Source organism: Taeniopygia guttata, chromosome W (genome assembly GCF_048771995.1).
Source record: "Taeniopygia guttata chromosome W, bTaeGut7.mat, whole genome shotgun sequence".
Taxonomy (NCBI): Eukaryota; Metazoa; Chordata; class Aves; order Passeriformes; family Estrildidae; genus Taeniopygia; species Taeniopygia guttata.
In genome coordinates, this window is record NC_133064.1 from 29,138,076 (window position 1) to 29,162,423 (window position 24,348).

The window sequence follows — 24,348 nt, forward strand, 5'->3', positions numbered from 1 at the left end:
AAATTAGCCAGCCTGGCTTTGTGGTGCTTAGTTGCTAGTCAGGGTTAAATCACAACATTACCTCACAACTCAAGAGCTGATATCTAGAAAACTAATCAATATGACCAAGCATGCATTTAAGCCCATACCAGGGATGCTACATTCATTTTGAGCATGAGCACACAACTCTGAAGGCTTTAATTTGCATGAATAAGACTACCTTCAATCTCCACCAAGGGCTCCTGAGTGAAATCTTGGAAGAATTTGTAGAAGAACTGGCTACAGGCAGCAAGAACAGCCTTATGAGCTTTGAAATGGTGACCTACAAAGAGAGAGAAAAAAATTGGTTTAGGATAACACCTTCTTCACTCATGGTGCAGAATAAGTGCAGATGCAGATAAGAGAAGAGCTGCAGAATCACCCAGTCTACAAATCTATTCCAGTAGCTCATACTTAGCATGTCTCCTTGTAATATGGGATACCACTGCAGCTAGCCTGTCCCGTCTTATGCAGATCCTTGCTGACATCAGTGACCTTGTTGAAGCTCTTCAATTCAGTTAGCTGAAGGACTCACTCAAGAGTGTTTCTCTTTTCAAATATTTAGGTTGTGGGAAATTCCTGTTCAAACTTTTTCCTGTGTGTCTTGGGCTCAGCTCTCAGATTTTATCCAAGCTTGTTGCTGTTTGACAGTGGCCAAATGCCAGGCACCCACAAAAGCTGTTTGCTCATCTTCTCTTTCTCTCAGTTGGGCAGAGGAGACAGAAAAAAATTAACAAAGGGTTCATGAGTTGAGATGATGTATTGGTTTTGCATGGCCTGGCTTTTGGTAGCAGGGGGGCCACAGAGGTGGCTCCTGTGGGAAGCTGCTGCAATCTCCCACCATGTCCAGCAGAGCCAATCCCTGATAGCTCTGAAGATGGACATGCTGCTGGTCAAAACTGGGCCAATGTGAGAGGCTGGTAATGCCTCTGTGATGACATATTTAAGAAGAAAATCAAAGCAAAGTCACAGTTTTTCTTCTAGTCAGAGAAGAGGAGGAGGTGAGAACATGTGAAGGAAAACAACATGGTGACACCAAGGTCAGTGGAGAAGGAGGGGGAGGAGTTGCTCCAGGCGCTGGAGCCGAGATTCCTCTGCAGGCTGTGGCGAAGGTCATGGTGAAGCAGGTTGTCCCCCTGCAGCCCATGGGTCCATGGGGGATGCAGAGATCCACCCGCAGCCCGTGGAGGAAGGGTTCACACCAGAGTGGGTGGATGCTTGGAGGAGGTTGTGATCCAGTGAAAGATCCGGTGGAGAGAGAGGGCCCTTGCTTCCAGGCTGGAGCAGCCTGTCCTTGGAGGACTGCACCCTGTGAAGAGTGACCCACGTTGCAGCAGTTTTGGGAGGATTGATTGCCCGTGGGGGGAATTCACATTGCAGCAGGTGCAGTAAGACTGATGCCTGTGAGAGTGGACCCATGCTGGAGAAGTTAATGGAGAACTGTCTCCCGTGGGAGGGATCCCATGGTATCACAGGGGAAGGACTCCTCTCCCAGAGCAGCAGAAGAAAGTCTCTGTAATGAACTGACCCAAAAAACCCCATGCCCTGTCTCTCTGCATTGTCGGTACGAAGGGGCTGGGGGGGAAAAAGGTGTTTTAAGGGCTTATCTTACTTCTCATTATCCTCCTCTGATTCTGTTAGTAATAAATTCACTTTGTACCTCTAAGCTGAGCCTGTTTTGCCCTTGAAGTGTTTTTCTCCTGGTCCTTATCTCAACTCATGAACCCTTCATAAATTTTTTTTCTCTCCTCTGCTCAGCTGTGGCAGGGAAGGGTGAGTGAGTGACTCTCATGGGTGCCTGGCATTGGGCCAGTGTCAAACCATGACAGATGAGGATTGGGAGAAAACATTCCAAGGGCAACACAGGTTCAAATTTAAAGGTATAAGGTAAATTTATTATTAACAGAGTCAGAGGAGGATAATGAGAAGTAAAATAAGACTTTGAATCACCTTTTTTCCCTCCCAACCCCTCCCTCTTTCCCACCAACAGTGCAGGGAGACAGGGCGTGGGGATTTTGGTCAGTTCGTCACCCAAGACCTTTTTCTGTTCACTCAAGGAGAGGAGTCTTTCCTCTGCTATGCTGTGGCGCCCCTCTTATGGGAGACAGTTCTCCGTGAACTTCTCCAGCATGGCTCCAATCTCATGAGCAGCAGTCCTGCCAAAATTGCTGCAATGTGAGTCCCTGTCCCAGGCACAGTCTTTCTGAAACTGCTGCAGCATGGGTCACTCATCCACAGGGTTCAGTCCTCTAAGGATAGGCTGCTCCAGCCTGGAAGCAAGAGCCCTCTCTATCTGTGGAAGCATGGGCCCACTCTCTCTATCCAGGTCTCCCACTAGATCACAGCTTTCTCCAGCATCCACCCGCTCCAGCGTGAGTACTTCTTTCACGGGCTGTGAGTGGATCTCTGCATCTCCCGTGGACTTTATGGGCTGCAGAGGGACAGCTTACTTTACCAGTCCTCACCACGGCCTGCAGAGGAATCTCAGCTCCGGTGCTTGGAGCACCTCCTCCCCCCCTTTTTTTCCACTGACCTTGGTGCCACCATATTGTTTTCCATCACATGTCCTCACTTCCTCCTCTTCTCTGACTAGAAGAAAAACTGCTGTCCATAAGTACAATTGCCAACAAGTTCCACCAATTCAAATATTCTTGCAGGATACCACAGTGCCAAAAGGTCAATCTTGTTTAGGTTCTGCACCAGGGAGTTGCTCGCCATGTTTGTGGCCAGGCGGCCCCACTACCACCATGTGGGCAGTGGCGGCTGGTGCTATTTAATGCCTCTCTTCATGCGGGGCACCGGGAAGGAGAAGCCACTGCTGCCACCCCTGCCCTTCTGCCCGTGGTGCAGCTAGCTACGGGGCGGCCAGCTAGGGGCGGCCAGGCAGGCAAGTCTCACCACGGGCTGCACCAAGATGGCGGCGGCCACAGAACCTCGCCACCCCTGGAAAAACTGTGCGCGCACTGTTTTGATTTTCTTTGCAAATATGTCATCACAGAGGCATTACCAACCTCTCTAATTGGGCCAGCAGCATGTCCATCTTCAGAGCCATCAGAGATTGGCTCTGTTAGACATGGTGGAAGCTTATAGGAGCTTCTCACAGAAGCTACTTCTGTGGCCCTCCTCTGCTACCAAAATCTAGGCTGTGCAAAATCAACACAAAGGTCTCCTTGGATTTTGCTGCTCTTATATACGGATGTATTCAATCATCATTTCTGCCATCATAAAGATCCCTGCAGAGCAAAATTGATTTAGCTCTATTCTTGCTGTTTTCCAGACTGTGTATTCCCATCACAGTGCTGCCTTCTCCCTGGTCCAGGCATGAACATCCAGAAGGCTCCATGGGACAGAGGAAAGAGAACCAACATGTATTAGAACTACACAGCTGCACAAGAAAACTATTTTGAGCTCAACATGTGGATTTGGTAATACTAGAGCAGGAACAAACATTCAGGATAAGTTTTGTGCAAGTGTTGTCAGTGAAACTATGGTGATTCCAAGTAATGATTTTTTTCTTCATTTGCTTACTTTTTTCTAATCCAGGCTCTGTAGGTCCCTTTTCTTTCAAGTGAATTCTTGCTATCCTTTTAAGGATCAGGTGGTACTCCTTTACCTAGGTCTGTCCTAGTAGACACTGCCTATCTTCAGTGAAGTGCTCATCCATTCTAAAACATGTTTGGGATAAGAAGCAATCTTAGGTGACCTATCAGACACCACCTTTTCTAATGAGATAATAAGCATTTGCATCTCTATCTTCCTTTTAAGCTAATACTCATGTCTTTCAAACACATAGAAAAAGATAAGTGAGTTGTTCTACCCTATTTTAACTAGAGATTAAAATAGTAGGCAGATACCCAAGAAGCAAGAAGGCAACCTTATTTCAAGCTGGTTTTTTTCTTTTTAAATAATCAACCAATATTTGTACAAGTTCAGCCCTTTGTTTGGAAGGGGCTCCTTACTCTCTCCCTCTACTCTGCTCTCATGAAACCCCACCTGGAGCACTGCATCCAGGTCTGGAGTCCTCAGCACAAGAATAATTTGGACTTGTTATAGTGGGTCCAGAGGAGGCCACAAAGATGTTCACAGGGCTGAAACACCTCTCCTATGAAGACAGGCAGACAGAGTTGGAGGTATTCAGCCTGGAGAAGAAAATGCTTTGAGGAGACCTTAGAGCACCTTCCAGTGTCTAAAGGGGGCTTAAAAAGAGTGACTTTTTACATGGGCAGATAGTGATAGGAGAAGTGGGAATGGTTTTAAACTAAAAGAGGGGAGATTTAGATTAGATGTCAGGAAGAAATTCTTCCCAGTAAGGGTGGTGAAGCCCTGGCACAGGTTAACCAGAGAAGCTGTGGCTGCCCCATCCCTGAAGTGTTCAGGGCCAGGTTGGATGGAGCTGGAAGCAACCTGGTCTAATGGAAGGTGTCCCTGCCTATGGCAGGGGGTTAGAACCATATGAGCTTTAAGGTGCCTTTCAGCCCAGGCCATTCTGGGATTCTATTAAAAGCAGAAACAAAATTATTAATCTCTGCTGGAGACTCTGTTCAGCCCAAGATTTATAACTGAAACTCTGCAAGCAACTCACACACCAATACGGAGCCAAGAATGTTAGCAGCCCAGTTTGACAGTTGACCCATGACAAACCCAACAGCTTCCCAGCACAGCTTTCAGAATTCTGTGGGTACCAACTGGTTCTCAAGTGTATACATACCATCAACAATCAGCGTGATATCTGTAAACTGGTCCTGCTCACGTTGTTCATTGAGTCTATCCAAAATAACTTTAGAGTGTTCAGGGAATTCCTGGATACATTCCATAATTTCTTTGGCTTCCATGGCAAAAGGATTAGTCTGCAAAAGATGTGGTAGGACAGTAAGAATACTGTGCCACTCAGAAAGTACTATGCACAGTCATCTTATTATACAGACATGAACTAACTAGCACTTTTCATAGACTACAAAACCAATTGAAACATCAAACTGTCTTGGTAACAGGTTTACCTGATTTTAGCTGTCAGGTAGGAAACATGAGGGTTAATGAAATATGGCTTTATTTATATGTAGTTTACAAACAGTTTTTTTCACTTTCCTCCAAGAAATTCCTTTCAGTGGGGGGAGGGAGTGCCAAGACCTGCCTTCTTCAGAGGAGACAATTTCAGAATGTTTCCTCCTAACTTGTCTCAAACTGCAACAGCATGAAGAAACAGTCAAAGTTCATAAATGCATTTCTTTATTCTACAAATTCAGCAAGGATCCACCTCCCTCAAAGCAAATACTGCAGGGGTGTAACATCTCCACAGCTAACTGTTCTCCATCTTGGCAACATAATGTCATAATTTTTATAGTTACTTCTTGCAATTCTATCAATCCTCTTTGTGAAAGAATGGTTCTAAAATTTTTCATACTTAAGTCACATTTTGTATCTAGTAAACACAAGATATTTACTTCCTTTAAATAAGGATGTAATAAAACAGCACTTTTCAGCTTCTGGGTACACAGGAGTTGCCAGAGATTTAATGTGTTGTCATACCCAGGAGCAAAGAGCTTCTTATTCACCCAGGCTTCTTACACTTCTCCCCCTACAAGGTGAAATATTCTTTGCCAACTTTTAAAAGAGACATATAGGCTTGTAATCTCATGGCTATTCCTCCCTCACTTATACAACAAACATAGCTGGAGGTGGGAGTTGCAGAGATCCTCAAACTTCAAAAAGTTCAGCAGAAGTCTGTGCCTGTGGATGAGACACAGAGGGTGTGCTGTTGATGCAAAAGAATCTCTGGAGAGAGTTCAAATGCTTCAATGAAAGCATTTTACAAATTAACTCTGGGAAAAACTACGTCAGATCTGTGCAGCAGCACTCATCTTAAGCTTCCACATTCACATGGCTCACATTGAGAATGCCACAGAAAAAGCAAAGACATTTCAAAGTCACATTAATGCAGAAACCTGGTTTCTTGTCATAGTCTAACTCACTTTGAAGAACATGGTTTCTGAAAGAAGATGGTCATTAGGTGTTGAATTACTTTTATAGTGAAGGGTATGTCTCAAAATGCTTTATTTTTGTACTTAATATGGACAAAAGGAAGAAAGTCAGGAGAGCTGCTAGTATCAAACCAAATATTGAATACAGAGATGGAAAATTAAGGTGTGGCTAAGTAGCTGTTTTCTTTAGACTGCTAGAAGAAACTAGATAGCAAGTGTTCCCTAACTTGTGCAGATTTTTTGTATGTGACTGGAATTGTAAATTCCTGAGCTGATGCCACCATGCTTGCTAACATCCCTGAGCAGATGTGTAAATTCTACCTTGCTTCCAACAAACACATACTGAAGAAGAGTTACCTGATTATGATAAAAGCAAAGTTATTGTCTTCTAACAGACATAAGGTAAAAGAAATTGTGGAATTCTTATTTTTGCCACAAAACACACTTTCTTGCATCTCAGAAAAACTGTCCCACAGAGAAATCATTTTGCCAAGAGATGGAGAAGAGCAGAAGCAACTGCTTATGGAAGACTAGTGCTATCTGCTATCACTGCTTTGCCAAGCAGATGCTGAAATACATATCAGGATCTTGTGAGGGCAAGAGAGAAAGTGAGGTTGAAGGAAAAGAATGCTGCTGCCTTCACCTCATCTGTAATGATGGGTCTAAGAGATGATCAGCATCTTTCTTCCATCCATCATTCCAAAAGGTTTCATGTAGAAAGTTGTCAGCCATTTACTCCACTGTTTAATTTTTTCTTGCCCACTTTTGACATATTGTACATTGATAGATGACTTGCAGTTAAAAGTGTAATTCCCTAGAAGTTAAACCAAACTAAATTTCAAGCTCAAATCTCATTATTTCCACCTATCCAGAATTTACTTCCAAATTGTATTTATAGGGAGATCTTACACCACCAAAATAACAGAGCAAGCTCCCAATTCAAATTTTTAAAAATTACAGTCTCTCAGAACACTACAATTCACAAATTTAAAAAAAAAAACAACTAATGATAGATAATTTATTGTCCTGAATTAACACAAGACTAGTAAAAAAAAAAAAAAGTTAATTTATCGCCCATCTAAATACAGTTGCAGCATATCTTCTCATTTCAGACTCAGTGGTATTGCAGAAGAAAGCCCAACAGAACAGCATATGTTCAATGAGAGCATGACTACTTTGGAGCAAGAAGTGAAATACAGTCCTCAGAGAAAAACCAAGATACCAAGGAAGACAGACAGAAGTGATCCAAGTTGACACTAACATGCAGACTCATTTATGAATGATGAAAACTGGATTCATTCAGTTATTTACCTGGATTTTTCAGTAGACCTAGTTGACTACTGACTTAACCTTATTAACTTCTGACACTAGATGCATCTCACAATTAACAATTTTTTTCTTATAAATCTACCTCAATAAAGCCATCTTGTTACTTCCACACTCCTGGATTTCAACAGGAACTCCTCTTATTTCAGGCACAAGATATTTGTTTTCTTTGTCTATGTGTATTGTATGCAAATGCAGGCAGGCAAAGCAGACAACACAGAACAGCAGACTGAAAACAGGCCAAACCCCTGCCATTTCATTGTAGCCACATCAGGAAAGGAGAATGAGGGGTGTTTGGTGGGTAACAGCAGTAGTTGCTGGAAAATAACACAGACATGAGAATTTCTTGTGCACTTTTCTATTTATTTTTCTTCAAAGATAGCAACCACAGAGCAAGGACACAAGCCAGCCCTTCAGTTGCCTCTCAATCACATACAAGGCCTCGCTATCACTAAGACAGAGATGACCAAGGCACCCACGCCCTGACAAGCAGGGCAGGGCATACATGGCATACATTGGGGTGTCGCACTTCCAAGGGGCAGAAGCCTCACGTTGTCCAGAGCAGCTGAGAGGCAGAGCTGCGACCCGCCACCAAAACCCTTTGTAGTTCCCGTCAGCTCGAGTCTGCGCGAAGCTCTCGAAAGCGAGGTCGAGGCCCAGCCCTGTCAATGCCCCTCACAGCCCCGCGGACAGCCGCAGCCCCACTGGCGGGCGCTGACAGTAGTCTGCGCGAACCCCGCCAATCGAAAGGCGGCAGCAGAGCCCGCCTCAAGCGGAGAAGCAAATGTGCGTCCGCCGAGTCTCAGAAGTGACAAAAGGCCTAATCAGCGCTAAGTGCCTGCCGGACACAGGCTCGGGCATTCCGAGAGAGGTGTGTCCAACCATCGGCAGGCGCAAGTATTCCACAAGGGCTCCCCTGAGGAAGGGACACAACCAGTGCCGGCCCGAACCATGCGTTTAGCACACCGCCACCTCATTAGTCGTTATTACGTCATCAAAGGGCGCATTAAATCGATTCCTTTTCAATTCCCGGCTGGCTCACACTCTGGAGGTAGTTCTGCTGGGTAACTCACCGTAAGGAGCCCCTCACACTGCCGCGCTCGCTCTGCCGTTACCGCTTCCTGCTCCCCTGCACGTTGAAAAGCAGGGCAGGCGCCGGCCAATCGTTACTCGCATTCCCGGCCTGCACAGCGTGCGGAAGTGACGGTAGGGTCACCTTTCACACGACAGGGTGCGCAGGTAGTGAGGGGAGTGGTTCGAGTGCTTGGAGCATCCCGAGAGTTGTAGTATGGGATGTGTGCGTGTGTCAGCACTGTATGGCTGCGGGTGGGGAGCGGCCGTTGGGGGTCGGTGACGTTGCCGTGAGGCGCCGCAGCCGGCCGGGTTGGACCTTGGAACGGCGGGGGGAGGGGGCAGGGGTGCTACTTCCCCTAGGATTGGCCCGCTTCCGTGTCGTTAGCTCTCTCCGCAGGGGAGCAGGTAGTGCCCACGCGGGGTGGGGTAGCCGCGGGAACTAGCGAGTCCGACGGTTATTTCGCGCAGTCGCGGTCCTGAGCTGTGGTGGAAATCCTAGCGCCGGCGGTTGGCTGAGAGGGGTTTTGACTGTTCCGCCCCTGGGAGGAACACGGATGCTTTCCGAACATGAAAGAAAAATGCAATTTAATTCAACATTAGGATAAGATTAAACACTGTCGGGTTTTTTTTCCCCAGACTTTAAGTCTCTACGTTTGCCAGTTTCATAAATGAACCGACAAGTACGTGCAAATTACTTGTAACTAAGTGTTGGCAATAATCGACTGCCTTTACAGTGTTACAGAAATTATACTTGCTAACCACCATAATAGGGTTCAATTCTAGGTTTCTGCTGAATCAATAAGTCGAAAGGAGCTTCTTCTATGTAGTCCTTTTTAGTAATAATGTGAAAAACGCTAATCACTTGGTTTTTAAAATTTTAAAAATTTAATAATAATAAAATGGTTATAAAAATAGTAATACAATTATAGTAATACAGTTTAGAGTTAGGACAATTACAAGACAATAAAAAGCAAAGAATTATGGACGTCTGGATGCTCTCGGGCACTTAAGCCACTACAAGCATGCCTTGTGAACAAAGGAATAACCTTTAAAACAATACATTGTTGCATATTCATATATACTTCAGGGTTATGCATACATTTTATTTAAAACAAGAAACTGTCTGTTATATTTCAACTGCTTCCTTTAATCCCCACGGTGTCTTTGAGTCTGACCAAAGCCTGAAGAAATTAGTTTCTTCTGATAAGAAAACCATAAATTCTACTTAGGAAGATTTACATGTTCTGTGACTGTTATCTCAAAGAGAGTATCTCATTCCTTTTAAAAAACCCCCACATACATAGTTTCTATTTTAACTACTAAAGCTTCATTTTAACTACAAAACTACATTTACCATACTATTAAAATGTTAATATAGCACAACTAATCAATATAACATAATACATATAGTAACTATCTGCGTAGAGCCATATAATATGCATTTTTCACAAAAACACTATAGCTTAAGCTGGATGTTTCTGAAGAGGGACCTCAAACAAAAAAAATCCCTGGGCAATTATACCTTTATAATCTCAATTCCTCACCCCTCATGTGTTATAGATGGATAATTAGATGATTGCCTCTCGCAATTAAGGAATGACTATTGTGTGAATATTAAGAAAAGCTTTAGTGATGTATAGTTATGTTATTGTACTTTAGATGTCCTCTGGTTTCTCCATAGTTCCCTTTTCCCCCCCTCTGTATTGTTTCCATCAGACAGCCTGGGTTGTCTAGGACAGGTAGAAAGAAGGCGTGCACATGTGCCCCTTACATGGGGCAGTTGGGAATGGAAAAGCTTGTTGCTTTGGGGGTGCATCATGGCAAAACCTGACCTCCAATCAAGTTACAAGAAAGCAATCTCTACCAATAAATAGCAAAGAAGATCTGACTGACAGCCAGAGGCATGCCAGTCAACACAGCAACACCCCTTATATACCCTGGGTATTGTATCAGCCAAATACATATTTACAAACGGTTATACATATTCAAAAAATTTAACATAGTTCCTCCTTCATCCCGCCTTTTTTGAGCATGTGCCGTTGTCCTAGTTGTTGTCATTTGTTACTTTTTGATACATTCAACAGGTTTTGATTCCTTGATTGGTTAAATATTAACATTACAACAACTCTTCACCAACACTGGCATCAAAACACAACATTTGCATTAAAATAACTCTAAACTTTAGCAAAACTTCTTTTACCAAAGTCAACATTATAAAACACATAGTATTCACTCTAACAATTGAGAAAGCCAACACTAATACATTTATCACAGTCCCTCCTCTTCCTTTTCATAAATCATTTGGCTTGAGCAGTAATTCTTATTTTTAACTTTGGTGATATGCTCATGTTTTTCATAAATCAATTTATCTTCATTGGATGGGTCCTTTGTTTTGTCTTGTTTCTTTAACACTTTTATCTTTTGTTCTGTTATGGATATAGCCAATTTTGAATCCATAGGCATTGCCACTACTGGCATACCCTGGACTACACTGGGGATTAACTGAATAAAATAGGGAATCAAACAAGGAAGAAATAATAAACCAGCTGCTGCACATAAGAGGAAGAAGCTTAGCTTTTTCCACCATTCCATTTCAAATAAATTGTCCCACCAACTGGCTTCTAGTATTGATTCCCATTTCTGGACTTGGACATGGGCTATTTTTCTGATATCCTTGGCTATATCCAAGATGGCATCCCCATTGCCATCTATTTTCAAACAACAGTCAGATGTATTAAATTTTCCACAGACACCCCCTTTTTCTGCTAATAAGTAGTCTAAGGCCAACCTATTCTGGTACACTACAGTTCTTGTTTGCCTTTGTTGGCTTGATATGAATTCCAGTGTGCTACTTATGTCTTCGAGCCAGGTCTCATAAGCTCTCAGAGAAAAATACCACACCCGAGATAGCTCAGCTACCTCAGATGGCATAAAAGTAGCAGGATGGCTTCTGTGACAGTGTTGGAAACAAAAAAGTTTTAATAAAAGGCAAAATAACAAAGCTCATTACAGAAAAAAAAAACCGAGCCAGGGCAAGAGGTTCTTGCTCCTGCTAAAACACTTCACTAAAGTGATTACTTCTTTTGTTCTCTTCTTTTTCTAGTGAATTGCTTAGGCAGGACTTTTTGGCTCCTGTCCAATTAGCTATCCTTAAGTTTGAGGTGAAGTCCCCAAGGTCCTATGAGGTGTCTTTTAACCAAATTGAGGAGAGAAACGTCTGGGCTTTTTTCCTTCTTAAGGAGACAAAGGGTAATTTGTTCACTTCGTCAACAGGGGGCACATTCCTATACCAGTGTTAGAGGAGTTTTGTTAGTTATTATTTCTACAACTGCTTGGAGTCTTATAGTACAATTTAGCATATAAATTGAGGTTTGGTATTCCCAACTCCCATCTTGTCCCCATGTGGCTGGCCAATACATTTCCAATATTTGTTCTGGAGGCTATTCCTCATTCCCACATTTTTGAGATCCTTTGATTAATTCCCTTTTATTTCTTTTCAAGGCTTCATAAACTGGTACCCCTAAGTCATCCCCATCCTGCCCTGGTAAAAGGAAAAATCCTGGCTGTATAATTCCCAGAGTACAATGTAGCAGAATTTCTGAGAGAGAGAGGACACAATTTATATTTAGAGTGAAGGTTGAGCTACCCCAGTCTAGGCCTCAGAGACGGGCCTTGGCGAGGCCTTTGAAGCCTATGACACAGTTAGAAATTAGTCTGTGGCGCAGTTAGAAATTATGTTAAGGTGTAAGCACAGTGTAATGGGCTTTCTGAGTGTGAATTAGTATAGGTCTGCAGTGTGAAACTTTAACCACCTTAAGACAAAGACAAAAAATGTTTGCTTGCCAATGAGAGTGTGCTCACAATTGTAAACTATATTGAAGTGTATATAAACTGCCATCTTATAAACAATAAAGGGAGAATGTATGATTAACCATATTGGTTCGGATCTGCATTTGTCCTGTCCAGCTTTCCCGATTTTATATGAAGTCCCTTGCTTCTGTACAACTCCCTTTCCACCAGGGGGAGGGGGACTTTTGGGTAAGCTCTTTTCCCACATATTCAGAATAGGCCATCTAGTGCTCTCCAATAATCGTTACTTTGTTGATGTATATTTTCCCAAAATTTGGATATCTTTGGGATTTCAGAATAGGGATTCTTGCCTGTATCATTACATAGAAAAAGTCCAGCTTCATTATTGTATTCACAGTTTTTATTAGTTTTTCTCTGGGACCAGTACACTGTTGGTTCTTCGGGGACCCACCATGTAAAAGTCCCATTACTAACTATACCTCTTACAGGGGGTACTTGCTACTCTATTAAGAAAATTTTTCCCAGTGTGCCAAAGGCACTCTTCTACTATCACCGTTGAACTCAAGATCCACCCTTCTGGTCGGTTGTCCCCTCTTATATTTGTTTGGTTCCATTTAAGGAGTTCAACAGGGCCTAGGCTACTGCCTTTCCATGGCCATTCCTCTGTTGTTATGGGCCCCCCCACAAACCCAGCAGTTGGTTACGTTTAGTTCTCTACTTAATTTTCCCCCCAAATCCACAAACAGGTTTTTCCCTAGTCTAGGGATTTCTATTTCCTTTTCCAATTGACGTTTGAGTTTTGTATAAAAATCTTCATGTGGGGTTGACTGTCGGAACTCAAAATGTCCCTCAGACATTTTCAGAGGTTCCAGGCCTCGGTCAGAAGCATTTTAGACCCTGGCAAGCAGCTGAAAACAGCTGTGATTTTGAGTTTGAGCCATGGAATGAGTTACCAACTTTGAAGGTGGAACAAGCGGTCACAAAGGGTTAGATGGTATAGTAAAAGTAGTCACAAATTAGAGGGGAAAATTTTTTTGTATTGTACAGGGGGGTTTTAATACCTGTACAGGGGGGGTTTTACTTTGTACAGGGGGGTCAGGAGTTCTAAGATGGAGGAAAGTGGGCCTGATCCTGTTCTTCCTCCTTCTTCTTCCTTACCTCCATGTTCTTGGTGATGTTGGCACTCACAGATTGGTTTAGAGTAGAAAAGCACATTGTAACATAGGTAGTAGGTATTGGGGAAAATCTGTAAACATGTAAGACGTAATATATCATATAAAAGATAGCAGCAGCCCTGGGCGGGGGGAGAGATGACGGAGACACCGGACAGTGAGGGTGTCAGGAGCGTGTGTGTGTTTCTGCCTGGGCAGCTGACCAAGGCAGCGCAGCAGGCGAAGACAATCTTTTAGATAACTAGCAATAAACTGCCTTGAGACCGAACAACAAGAGGCTGCGGAGTTTTTCTTTGGAAGCACGAGTTGGAGGAGGGACTTTACCACCACACGAGAGCCCCGAATCAATCCCGGGTTTCTCACAGTTGACCTGGGGTTAGATTTCTCTATTTGCTTTGTCGTCTTGCTTACTATCTGTTCTTTTACCAAATCCTGGACACCATCCCTGAGAGCAATTGTAAAGAAAACCCATCTTCCACTCTTTGGGCATTTGCTTCCCAGCCTTTGACCACGTTGTCCTGAGTTTTCTGAAACCCAGAATGTCTTCCCATTCTGTGTACAGGTTTCTAATTTGGATGAGTTATAACAGTTTCTGTTGATGTGGGTGTGAGCAGTGAAAAAAGAACCTTGGGGTTTTCCTAAGTAAAGCAATTGGTAGCACTCATGACACGGATTTGCTTGAATTCCAAAAGGGAAAAGACAAAAAAGGAGTAACAGACAAAAAAAGAATAACAAAGGTCCAGTATGGCTTCTACCCTCACCTCCGATGCCTATGGGGTTGTTACCCATAGCAGGTGTATATGATCTTGGCGGCAAGTACAATGGCCAACCCGGTCGTGCTCTCTATTTTCTTGTCACTCTCTTTTTGCTAATTTCCAGTAAATCACTTTTTGCACTTTTGTATTGTGGTTCTTCCATTGTTCCTCAGGCACTTCGTGATTTGCGGAAAAACAACTCCACAACCTGTAAAAGTTGTAAAGCTGGTATGATTTATTTCAGCACTGGACGCATGCTCCCCAAGGACATGCTCACCCCCGAAAATTCCCAAGTCTACTTTATCCCCTAACCTGTTGCATATGCATAAAAGGCATATGCATAAAAGGCATATGCATATGCATTAAATTGCTTTATCACTTTTATGAGCCTGCACAGTTTTTCGGTCACATAGTATTAATGTGGTGTTTATAACCCAGATTCAGTTTTTCTGTCTGCTTCAGTCTCAAGGTCAGTGGGGGGCCCCTTCTTATCTCTCTTCAGCTTGGATGGTTGCATTCCTTTCTAAGTAGCCTTGAGTCTCCTTTGTTCTCTCTGTAGGCCTTTTTGTGAGCACCCAAGTTAAAAGACTAAACAAAAAAATCCAAAATTAGATTCTACCCTGAGTTAAATTTCCACCCCCCTGTTTCATTCCCCCCTTTTCTAGAAAACAAGTGAATTCTTCTACTTAGTACAAATTTCTACAATAATAGACAATAATAGATGTCTCCTAATGCTTTGCCATGTACATTTGATAAGGAGGTCAACACCACTATTTGTGGTTCTCCAATTCCAAATTAGCACTATAAAAGATAACCCTAAACTCACCCCAGCTAATATCAATAAAGCTACAGTGGGGTGACACAACGTATTGAATATCCCAGTTGCAGTTGGTGATCATCCAGAGATTACATTCCACCAGTGATGATCTGCATCTTGTTTTATTCTTTGCAGAATTCTGCTTATTTCTTTTGTATTATGATGGACCATAATTAGAGTTTTTTCTCAGCTTTTCTTGATCTTCTTCCAAATCTCAATTAGGTCTTGGTGTTTAATTAATTGTCTTACTAATGTAAGGTCCATTCCAATAGGAATAGGTGAGAGCCTGTGATACATTATGTAATTGTTTCTGATCAGCTAGTGGGATGCCACTGGTGCCAAATACGAAAAATCACACCTGATAATCTTAACAAAATAACAAATACAAAAATTAGAATGATTTCTACTAGGTAAAACTACACTGTTATCGATTTCTACAAAAGTACAAGCAGTTTTTAAGCATAAACAACTTTTAGCACTGTATATAAGCACAGTTTCCTGATTAGTGACTGGATGAATCTCAAAGTGGCAAATAGTTTGTTCAGTGTCAAGACACGCATCTTGAGCATCCATAGTGTTGCTTTCACAGATGAATTCTAGTTGTTCCCAGGTAATACAAGATTCTAAGCTTACTGTTTGCTGTCGCTGTAGGACACGAGAAAGCACAACACGAGCCACCTGCTATTTTGCAAGGTAAAAGAGGAAGTTTATTTTCTGACTCCAATCTTTATACTTTTCCAAAGGTGACAGTGGATTGGAGAGTGAATGGGCCACCTCTCCAAAGACATTGGACAAACAACTAGTACATCAAGTTTCTCCACCCCCATGAAGGAATGCAAAACAATATGTTATTTACAGAAATTGTGTGGGAAAGTTTTCCAACAGAATGTAAACTCAGAAGGCTTTAGAAAAACTTAAGAATCAGGGCGACATCTCAAACTTCTTAGTTTAAAAGAAAAGGAAAAATGAATAAGGTTCAGTGTCTGTTCATGGAGTAATCATCAGAGTGATCACCCGCCCTCATCTTCAACTGAGTCATCACTCGATGATCCATCCATTTGATGACTTTCAGTTTGGTCACGGCTTCTATGTTGCCCGTTGGTCGGATTCTGTCTCTGCAGTTGCAGATCAGGACGAACACACTTTGAAGGTACCCAGCGTACCCCAGTATCTGTGGATACACAAGCATACCCACGCCCCGAAACGATAAGGTCATAGGGACCTTCCCATTGTTTGGGGACTAAATTCCGCACTCGAACTTTTGCTCGAGGCTGATGTGCCTCATCTGCAGCCTGCAATGAGAGATGATGATTTAAAATGATAGGGTTATTTGAATTCTGCTGCACTGTAAGATGATTGATGGTGTACAATGCTTTCTCCAACTGACTGTACGGGGTCTCACCCTGCATTACCCATTTTTGTTTTTGAAGAACCCGCTTCAGAGTACCATGAGCGTGTTCTACAATAGCTTGGCCAGTTGGAGAATAGGGGATACCAAACTTGTGTGACACACCCCACAACTGCAGGAACTGCCGCACCTGCTGCGATGCGTAAGCAGGACCATTGTCAGTTTTCACAGCAGAAGGTATGCCCAGAACGGCAAAGGCCTGCCTCCATTGGGCAATGACATCACGAGCCTTTTCTCCAGTGTGAGCGGAAGCCCACATCGCAGAGGAGAACGTGTCCACCGTGACATGCACCTACTTGAGCCAGCCAAGCTCGGCAATCTGGGTGACATCGGTCTGCCAAAGCTTCAAGGCCCTAAGGCCTCTAGGGTTTACCCCTGCTGGTAGAGGCGGAGCAAGTGCATGGCAGTCGTCACAGGACTGAAAAATGCCATGAGCCTCTGTTGGCGTCAGCTGAAACTGCTTCGGCAGAGTATGTGCATTCTGATGGAAAAACCCATGCGATGCCTTGGCCTGTGCGAGTGTTTCAGTCTGGGGTGCTACCTACGCTGGATAAGCCAAATTGTCATCCCTCGCGTTACCTTCTGCTACAAACCCTGGTAAAATGGTATTACTTCTCACATGCAGAACGTAAAGCGGATGAACCTGGGCCTGAATAGCACACCACAAGGTCTTCAGTAAATGAAACAAGGCAGGGTTACTGACCTCCTTCAAAACCGAGTGACCCAACCGCTGTGCGATGTCAGCCACATAGGCAGAATCCGTGACCAAATTGAAAGGTTCCTGGGAAAATCTCTCAAATGCCATAACAGTGGCCCTCAACTCAACCAATTGGGCCGACCCATCCTGATGACCTTTTAGCACCTTCCACTCAGATCCGTCCTTCCAAGTAACAATGGCCTTTCCTGTTTTCCCCGAACCGTCAGTAAAGACGGTGGGTCCTTGCACGGGTTCCTGACTATTTTTGAGCCGCAAAGAGATCTGCGTAGATTTTGCCACCTGCAGTAGCTTGTGGCAGGGCAAATGATAAGTGATCTGCCCTGAAACATTTTCCAGAGCACTTTGCAGGGACACACAGTGTGCAAAGCTCCAGTCAAAGTCCTCCCGGGATATCGGGAGTATGATCTTTGTAGGATCCGCACCCATCAATTGCAAACACCGTTGCCAGCATTTGATTATCAACCGAGCAATCAACTCAGCCAATGTCGTTGCCGTCTTCTGCGGCTGATGGGGCAGGAAAACCCATTCCAAGATGTGCAAGGGATCGGACCATTTGTCACTCCATTGACCAATGATACCTGTGGGATGCGAATCTGGAGTGGTAACGAACACAGTGACATCAATGGAAAGATCAATGCAATAAACCTGACGGGCAGAAACAGCCTGCTGAACCTCCTCCAGCACCTGACGTGCCTCAGGGGTCAATGTGTGAGGTGATTTTAAATCAGAGTCTCCTTTCAACAGATCATACACAGGAGACAGTTGTGCATCGGTTAGTCCCAAGTATGGACGTAACCAGGTGATGACACCCATCAGTTTTTGAACATCATTCAGTGTCTTCACCGAGTGTGCAAATTGCACCTCCTGGTGTTAGATTGTCCGTTCCAGAATTTTGACCCCCAAATACTTCCAAGGAGGTTGCTGTTGAACCTTTTCTGGAGCCACCTGCAGCCCATGAGCATGCAAAGCACCGAGCAACCGAGGCGGAATCCTCAGCAGCTCATCCTGAGTGGACGCAGCCACCAAGATGTCGTCCATATAATGATACAGACGTGCATCAGGAAAATGCTTGCGAACTCCAGACAAGGCACGAGCCACATACCATAGGCATATGACCGGGGAATTGCGCAACCCCTGTGGTAGAACTTTCCACTGATATCGCTGTGCAGGCTCATCATTGTCAATTGCTGGCACAGTGAAGGCAAATTTCGGTCTGTCATCAGGATGCAAAGGAATTGTAAAGAAACAATCCTTCAAATCCACGATGAAGATCGGCCAGCCTGCAGGAAGCATGGTAGGCGATGGCATGCCCGCCTGCAATGTTCCCATGCCTTCCATGACGGCATTGACCTTCCGGAGGTCCTGTAACAACCTCCATTTCCCAGACTTCTTTTTGATGCAGAAAACAGGGGTGTTCCAGGGACTGTTAGAAGGCTCCAGACAACCCTGGTCCAGCTGCTCCTGCACCAATTTCTAAAGGGTGATCAGTTTATCTTGAGGGAGGGGCCACTGGTTTTCCCAAACAGGTGTATCCACCAGCCACCGTATAGGAGGCGTAGAACACTCTGCGCCCTTCGCTGCAGTGGCCCCCATCAAAAACCCGTCCCAATGCGCACCCCCCATGCAGACAGAACATCCGTCCCCCAGAGGTTAGCAGGAGAAGAAGTAACATAAGGCCTAATCCAGGCCATCTGTCCCTCTGGGTTTGTGACCAGCACAGGCCGCTGGCTCACATAACATCGCGCTGTACCCCCAGGCCCGCGACAGATGTCTCTGCTGGATCCAGGGGCCAATCTGGAGGCCAGGCGGCAAGGGAGAGAACCGTGACATCAGTGCCGCTGTCAAAGAGCCCGCGCAGGCGGATCTCTGACGGCGTCGCACCAGGGATGGACAGGGTACACAGCATCTCGGGACGGTCTTTGGTGAGGACAGCAGTCCAGTGAACTTGAGGCGGCCCAGTGGATCCAAAACCGCCATCACCTCACAACCGGTCAGCCGTCCTGCAAACAGAAGACTTAAAAGGCACAAGTTGAGCAAGCTGTGTCCCTTTTGGGATCGTAACGGGGGGGTGGGTGTGGAAACCATTGCACAAATCTGCCCTGTGAAGTCTGCATCAATGAGACCCAGGTGCACAATGACGCCCTGAAGGGTGGCACTAGACCTCCCCATGAGGAAGGCGCTTATGCCTTTACCCAAGGGACCAAAAGCGTCCAGGGGAACCTTGTGCACCTTGCAAGAGTCTAACACGACTGTTGCTGCTGTGCAGACATCCACACCTGCTGACCTGCAGGTGCTGGCGACAAGCTGGCCGAGCAGACCTCCATGGGCTCTAGGGTCTGGAGAGGAAATTGTGTCTGAGCGCGCCCCCCCCTTCACGCTCCGCTTCCCGTTTCCTGGGTCCGTGAGTGCTTGGCCATTAACATGAACAGTCGCCTTGCAAACATCTGCAGGATGGCCTGGCCTTCCACACCGGCCACACACATACAAGGGAATTTTTCCTTTCTGTGCTTTCTTCCCCCATTTGGTGCTTGCCTGAGCAGCACCCCGGGGCTGCTGCCAGCCCTGCGGTGCTGCCCAGAGTGGCTGCGCAGCAGCAGCCCAAGCATCCACCTTCCGAACCGAAGGGCCTAGGTCTGCACAGGCCACTGCCATCTGTGAGAGTGTAGCCCCTTCAGGAAGAGCCTGTATGACTCTCTTGAATTCTGCGTTGCAGTGGATCCTAGCAAATCTCGCAAGGACCATTCGCCTTAGCTCAGGTTCTACCACCTGCTGCTCTACTGAGGCAGTCAACCTCGAAGCAAAGTCCATGAACTACTCATCAGCCCTTTGAACAATAGTCAGAAAGGGTTCAATCGGAGCAGCCATTTCTAAGGTCTGGATCACAGCTGCTAAGCCTAACGTCCTGCACTGCTCAAGCACGAGAGGATTGTATCCAGCCTGCCCCTGAGGATCAACATAATTGCCTGTGCCCATCAACATGTCAGCGGTAGCTACACGTCTGGGATCCTGCTGCCCCCGTGTAGCATTCTTCCATACTGCGCTGGCCACTAAAGCGGCCCACTTGTCCTCAAACACGTCAAATTGCACAGGGTTAAAAAGAGCCTGAGCCACAGAACGAATATCGGAAGGCGTCAGCAGGTCAGCAACAAGTAATCAGATCTTCTGCATGACGTCATCAGACCCAACACCATACTGTGCAACTGTGTCTCGGATTTCCTTCAACACCTTAAATGAAAAAGGCTGATGAGTGTTATGAATAACACCCCTAAGAACAGGGAAAGCCTGAGGGCCCCCTGGTAAGGCTGCATCATCCACCGTGTCATGTCCCGTGGACTCTGGGACAGTGGCAGCCCCTGGGCTGCGAGGCGGTGCAACATCACTGGACACCACGCCCCCCGTAGCATCAGCAGAGTCAGAGGAGCCTTCCCCTTGATCCGGCAGGCTCTGCGAGGGGCCAAAGTCGCACATCTCCTCAGCCTTATCCAGGACCTCCTGCCAAAACCGCCCGTGGTCCTTCGGACGCACGGTCACCTGGCAGGCAGGGAGGGTCCACAAGGTCGACTGGGAGGATCCACGGCCACGGGGAGTCACCGGTCTCCCACCGGCCGCGTCAGCAGTCGCGCTAAAGGTGAACACCCCAGCGCCCTGCTGTGCCGCAGTCCCGGCCCCCGCGACAGGCGGGGAAGGCCAAGCCGAACCAGCCAGTGGCCCAGCAGTGCCGTCTGTAGTATCAGCAGAGGGCACCGCGGTGGGTACAGGCGGAGGCGCAGACCCCAGCGCAGCGCTCCCATCCCCCGGGACGGGGGAAGGACGGGACGCAGAGGGAGATGCGGCGCGCGGAGACACGTCACCGCGGGACGACACAAGGGAGTCCGGCACGCCCCCAAGGAGCGTCGGACCCGCACCGCGCAGCCTCCCGGTGGGCACCGCCCCCTTCAGGCGGGACAGGGCGGGCTGCCCGCCTGCCGGGGCAGAGTTCGATGGAACAGTGACCAACGCCTCGCCTTTGGCGGCCCCCACTGCCTGCGCATTCCCAGCAGGCCGCGCAGGCTCAGGGATCTGAGCCAAATCCTCCTCGGAAGACGAACCCGAGACCGGGCCGGGCGAACGCGCCTGCGTCTTCTCCAGGGGAAATGTAACACCACAGTTCGGGCAATGCACCGTCACCGAGTCAGACGCAATCCGAGGCGGGGGCTGATCAACGGGCCCCTGTTCACCCCCGAGCGCCGTGAAGGCACAAAGAGAAAGTGCTTTTCCCCCCAGCCCACTACGCCTGCGGCGCAGGGCCGGGTGAGGCGGCCGAACCGGCTCCACCGACCGGACGCCTGGAGCCAGTGGGCTGGGAGCCCGAACCACCCCAGAGGAGGAGCCGCCTTCCGGCTCATTCCCCCAGGGACTATGGGAATCAGGGCCACTCCACAGAGACTCGGCTTCCCCAGCATCCGCATCCGAGACAGATAGGTCCCCCAGAGAAGCCTGAAAACTGCCAATCTCAGACCGCTGCCAAATGGCATCCAACCTCTTGAACAGCATCATCAGCAGCCCAACATCTTCAAAACGATTATCAAGCAGGGCATCCATGAGGCGATCTCCCACGGGAGACCAGTTCTCCCAGGAATGGGCCTCAGCAAGACTGGGAAAGAATCCTTGTTTCCTTGCCCATAAAAACAGCCTCTAAAAATCATCCCAATAAAAAAGAACGCGTTTCCGCTTCAGCACCTCCCTCCAAACGTCCAAAGCCACAGACTCCTCCCTGATGCCCTCAAAGCTCTCCATTACCAAAAATAGCAACAGGCAAAGCGCTGAACAAACAGAAAAACTTTACCAGCAGAGTTCCCGGCCTAAGCTGCAATACATTTCGGCGGTCACCAGATGTCGCTATAGGACACGAGAAAGCACAACGCGAGCCACCTGCTATTTTGCAAGGTAAAAGAGGAAGTTTATTTTCTGACTCCAACTTTTATACTTTTCCAAAGGTGACAGTGGATTGGAGAGTGAATGGGCCACCTCTCCAAAGACATTGGACAAACCACTAGTACATCAAGTTTCTCCACCCCCATGAAGGAATGCAAAACAATATGTTATTTACAGAAATTGTGTGGGAAAGTTTTCCAACAGAATGTAAACTCAGAAGGCTTTAGAAAAACTTAAGAATCAGGGCGACAGTTTGCCATTTCTCATTCATCTTTGTCATGGTTTGACACTGGCACAATGCCAGTGCCACCATGAAAATGCAATCTCTCAACTGAATGCTGTGAAATGCGATCGAGAACAGAGCAAAGCAGGCCTAAGCTTTACAACAAAGGAAAAAAGACTTTATTAAGCTACTACTACTATAAAAGAAAAAAAAGAAAGGGAAAAAAACACACACAAAATTAAAAATGAAAACCTTTCAAAACATTCCTCCTCCCACCACCCACCTCCAATAAACCACAGCGAGAAACATTTGGACCCTTAATCAAGTCTTCACCCTTCAGCATAATCAATACTGAGTCTATCAGGGGGAAGAGGAGTCTCCCTTGCACAATAGACCCCCAGGAAACACAGCTGCCACTTCTTGTGTTTCCATGTCACCCATGGCACCGCCCAGACACACTGGCCAGTGTGACAGTCTCCTCTCCATATCACAGTGCTCTCACCACCGTGCATGGACAGAGACTGCTTATGTCCTGGTTTAGGGCAAATTTGGGGAAAACCCTGTGGAAGGAGCCCCCAGAAAACAAACCCCCACGGCCCCTCCCTACCCACCTGGTTCGGGAAAAAATTTTCTCTGAGAGAAGTGGAAAAGAACCTGTTTATTCAACGAACAAAGCACCCCCCCAGCACCAAAAAGAAAATTAACAACACCAGATGACAACAAAACTCTTTCACCACTCTGACGAGATGAACAGATCCAGAAAGTCTTTCCTGGGAGTGGTCACCCGGGTCTGGACGCTGGGGATTGCTCTCCAGCACTGGGGATTGTTGCTTCAGATCACAAAATGCAGGATCTCGGTGCTCCTTGGTGTTTCCCAGGTCCCAGTCCGGAGCAGGTTGGATGGTATTCAGGAAGAGGAAAGGAAAATAAACAGTCCAGGGAAAGAATTGGACTGCTTAGCTAACCTAACTAGGAAGCAAAGGCAAAAGCAAAAGCAAGCAAAGCAAGCAAGCCAAGCAAGCAAGCAAGCAAAGCAAAAGCCAGCCAGCCAGCACCAGCCTTTTCTAGACAGCAGACCATGGGGGGAGGTGAACCAGATGATAACAAGGCAAAACAAAGCTTCACTTTCAGAGTCAGTTCTGAAAGCACAGAACATAATATCAAACGTAAACAGAACACAGGATTGGAGATACAAACACCATAACGTCACCCTAGGACATTCCACCCCTTATCTCCATATCTTCAACATCATGTAAAAACTCCATCAAGTTAAAACTTGTATCTTTCACTTACTCATACCTTCGACACTTACACATTTCCTTCTATTTCACTTGCTCAAACCTTTGACACTTACACATTTCCTTCTATTTCACTTGCTCAAACCTTTGACACACACATTTCCTTCTTTCTCATGTCTGTGTGTTTTCATGCACAGACATTGGCACTAACATCCAAAAAACAGTGATATTTGCACAATAGTTTCACCCCACAATCAGATCTCCCTGAGGTACACATTGTGTTGTTCCATCTCTCTGCATTATCCACCATGTACAACCTGGTCCCTGAGCAAAGACAATCCCACGAATGGGTTTGTCTGTACTCGAGGCAGGATTGATCCACACTGATTTCCCTAACAAACCTCTGACATGTGCCACTGGGACTTTATCTCCGTCTGCTATATTCAGGGGCTCAGACTGGGCAGGACCTGCTCAATTGGTGGAACCTCGGCTGTTAACTGACCAGGTGGCCTTTGCTAAATGTTGCTCCCAATTTTTGAAAGATCCCCCACCCAATGCTTTTAAGGTGGTTTTTAACAGTCCATTGTACCTCTCCACTTTGCCTGCAGCTGGTGCATGGTAGGGGATGTGGTACACCCACTCAATGCCATGTTCCCGAGCCCAGGTATTGATAAGGCTATTCTTGAAATGAGTCCCATTGTCTGACTCAATCCTCTCAGGGGTACCATGCCTCCAAAGGACCTGCTTTTCAAGGCCCAGGATGGTGTTACGGGCTGTAGCATGAGACACAGGGTAAGTTTCCAACCATCCAGTGGTGGCTTCTACCATTGTGAGCATGTAGTGCTTGCCTTGGCGTGTCTGGGGCAGTTTGATGTAGTCAATCTGCCAGGCCTCTCC

General features: G+C 46.1%; 1 protein-coding gene across 2 annotated transcripts in view; it reads right to left on the minus strand.

Annotated features, from left to right (window-relative positions):
* LOC116806918 (zinc finger protein 131) overlaps nucleotides 1-11,637 on the minus strand; it is a 52,490-nt gene extending 40,853 nt beyond the window's left edge. For both annotated transcript variants that reach the window (XM_032744737.3, XM_032744736.3), the window contains exons 1-3: nucleotides 8,396-11,637; nucleotides 4,727-4,865; nucleotides 200-301 (exon numbers count right to left, since the gene is read on the minus strand). In XM_032744737.3, the coding sequence (XP_032600628.1) occupies nucleotides 200-301; nucleotides 4,727-4,850 (226 nt within the window). In that variant the 5' untranslated portion in view covers nucleotides 4,851-4,865; nucleotides 8,396-11,637. The remainder of the gene's footprint in view (nucleotides 1-199; nucleotides 302-4,726; nucleotides 4,866-8,395) is intronic.
* Between the last annotated feature and the right edge of the window lie 12,711 nt (nucleotides 11,638-24,348).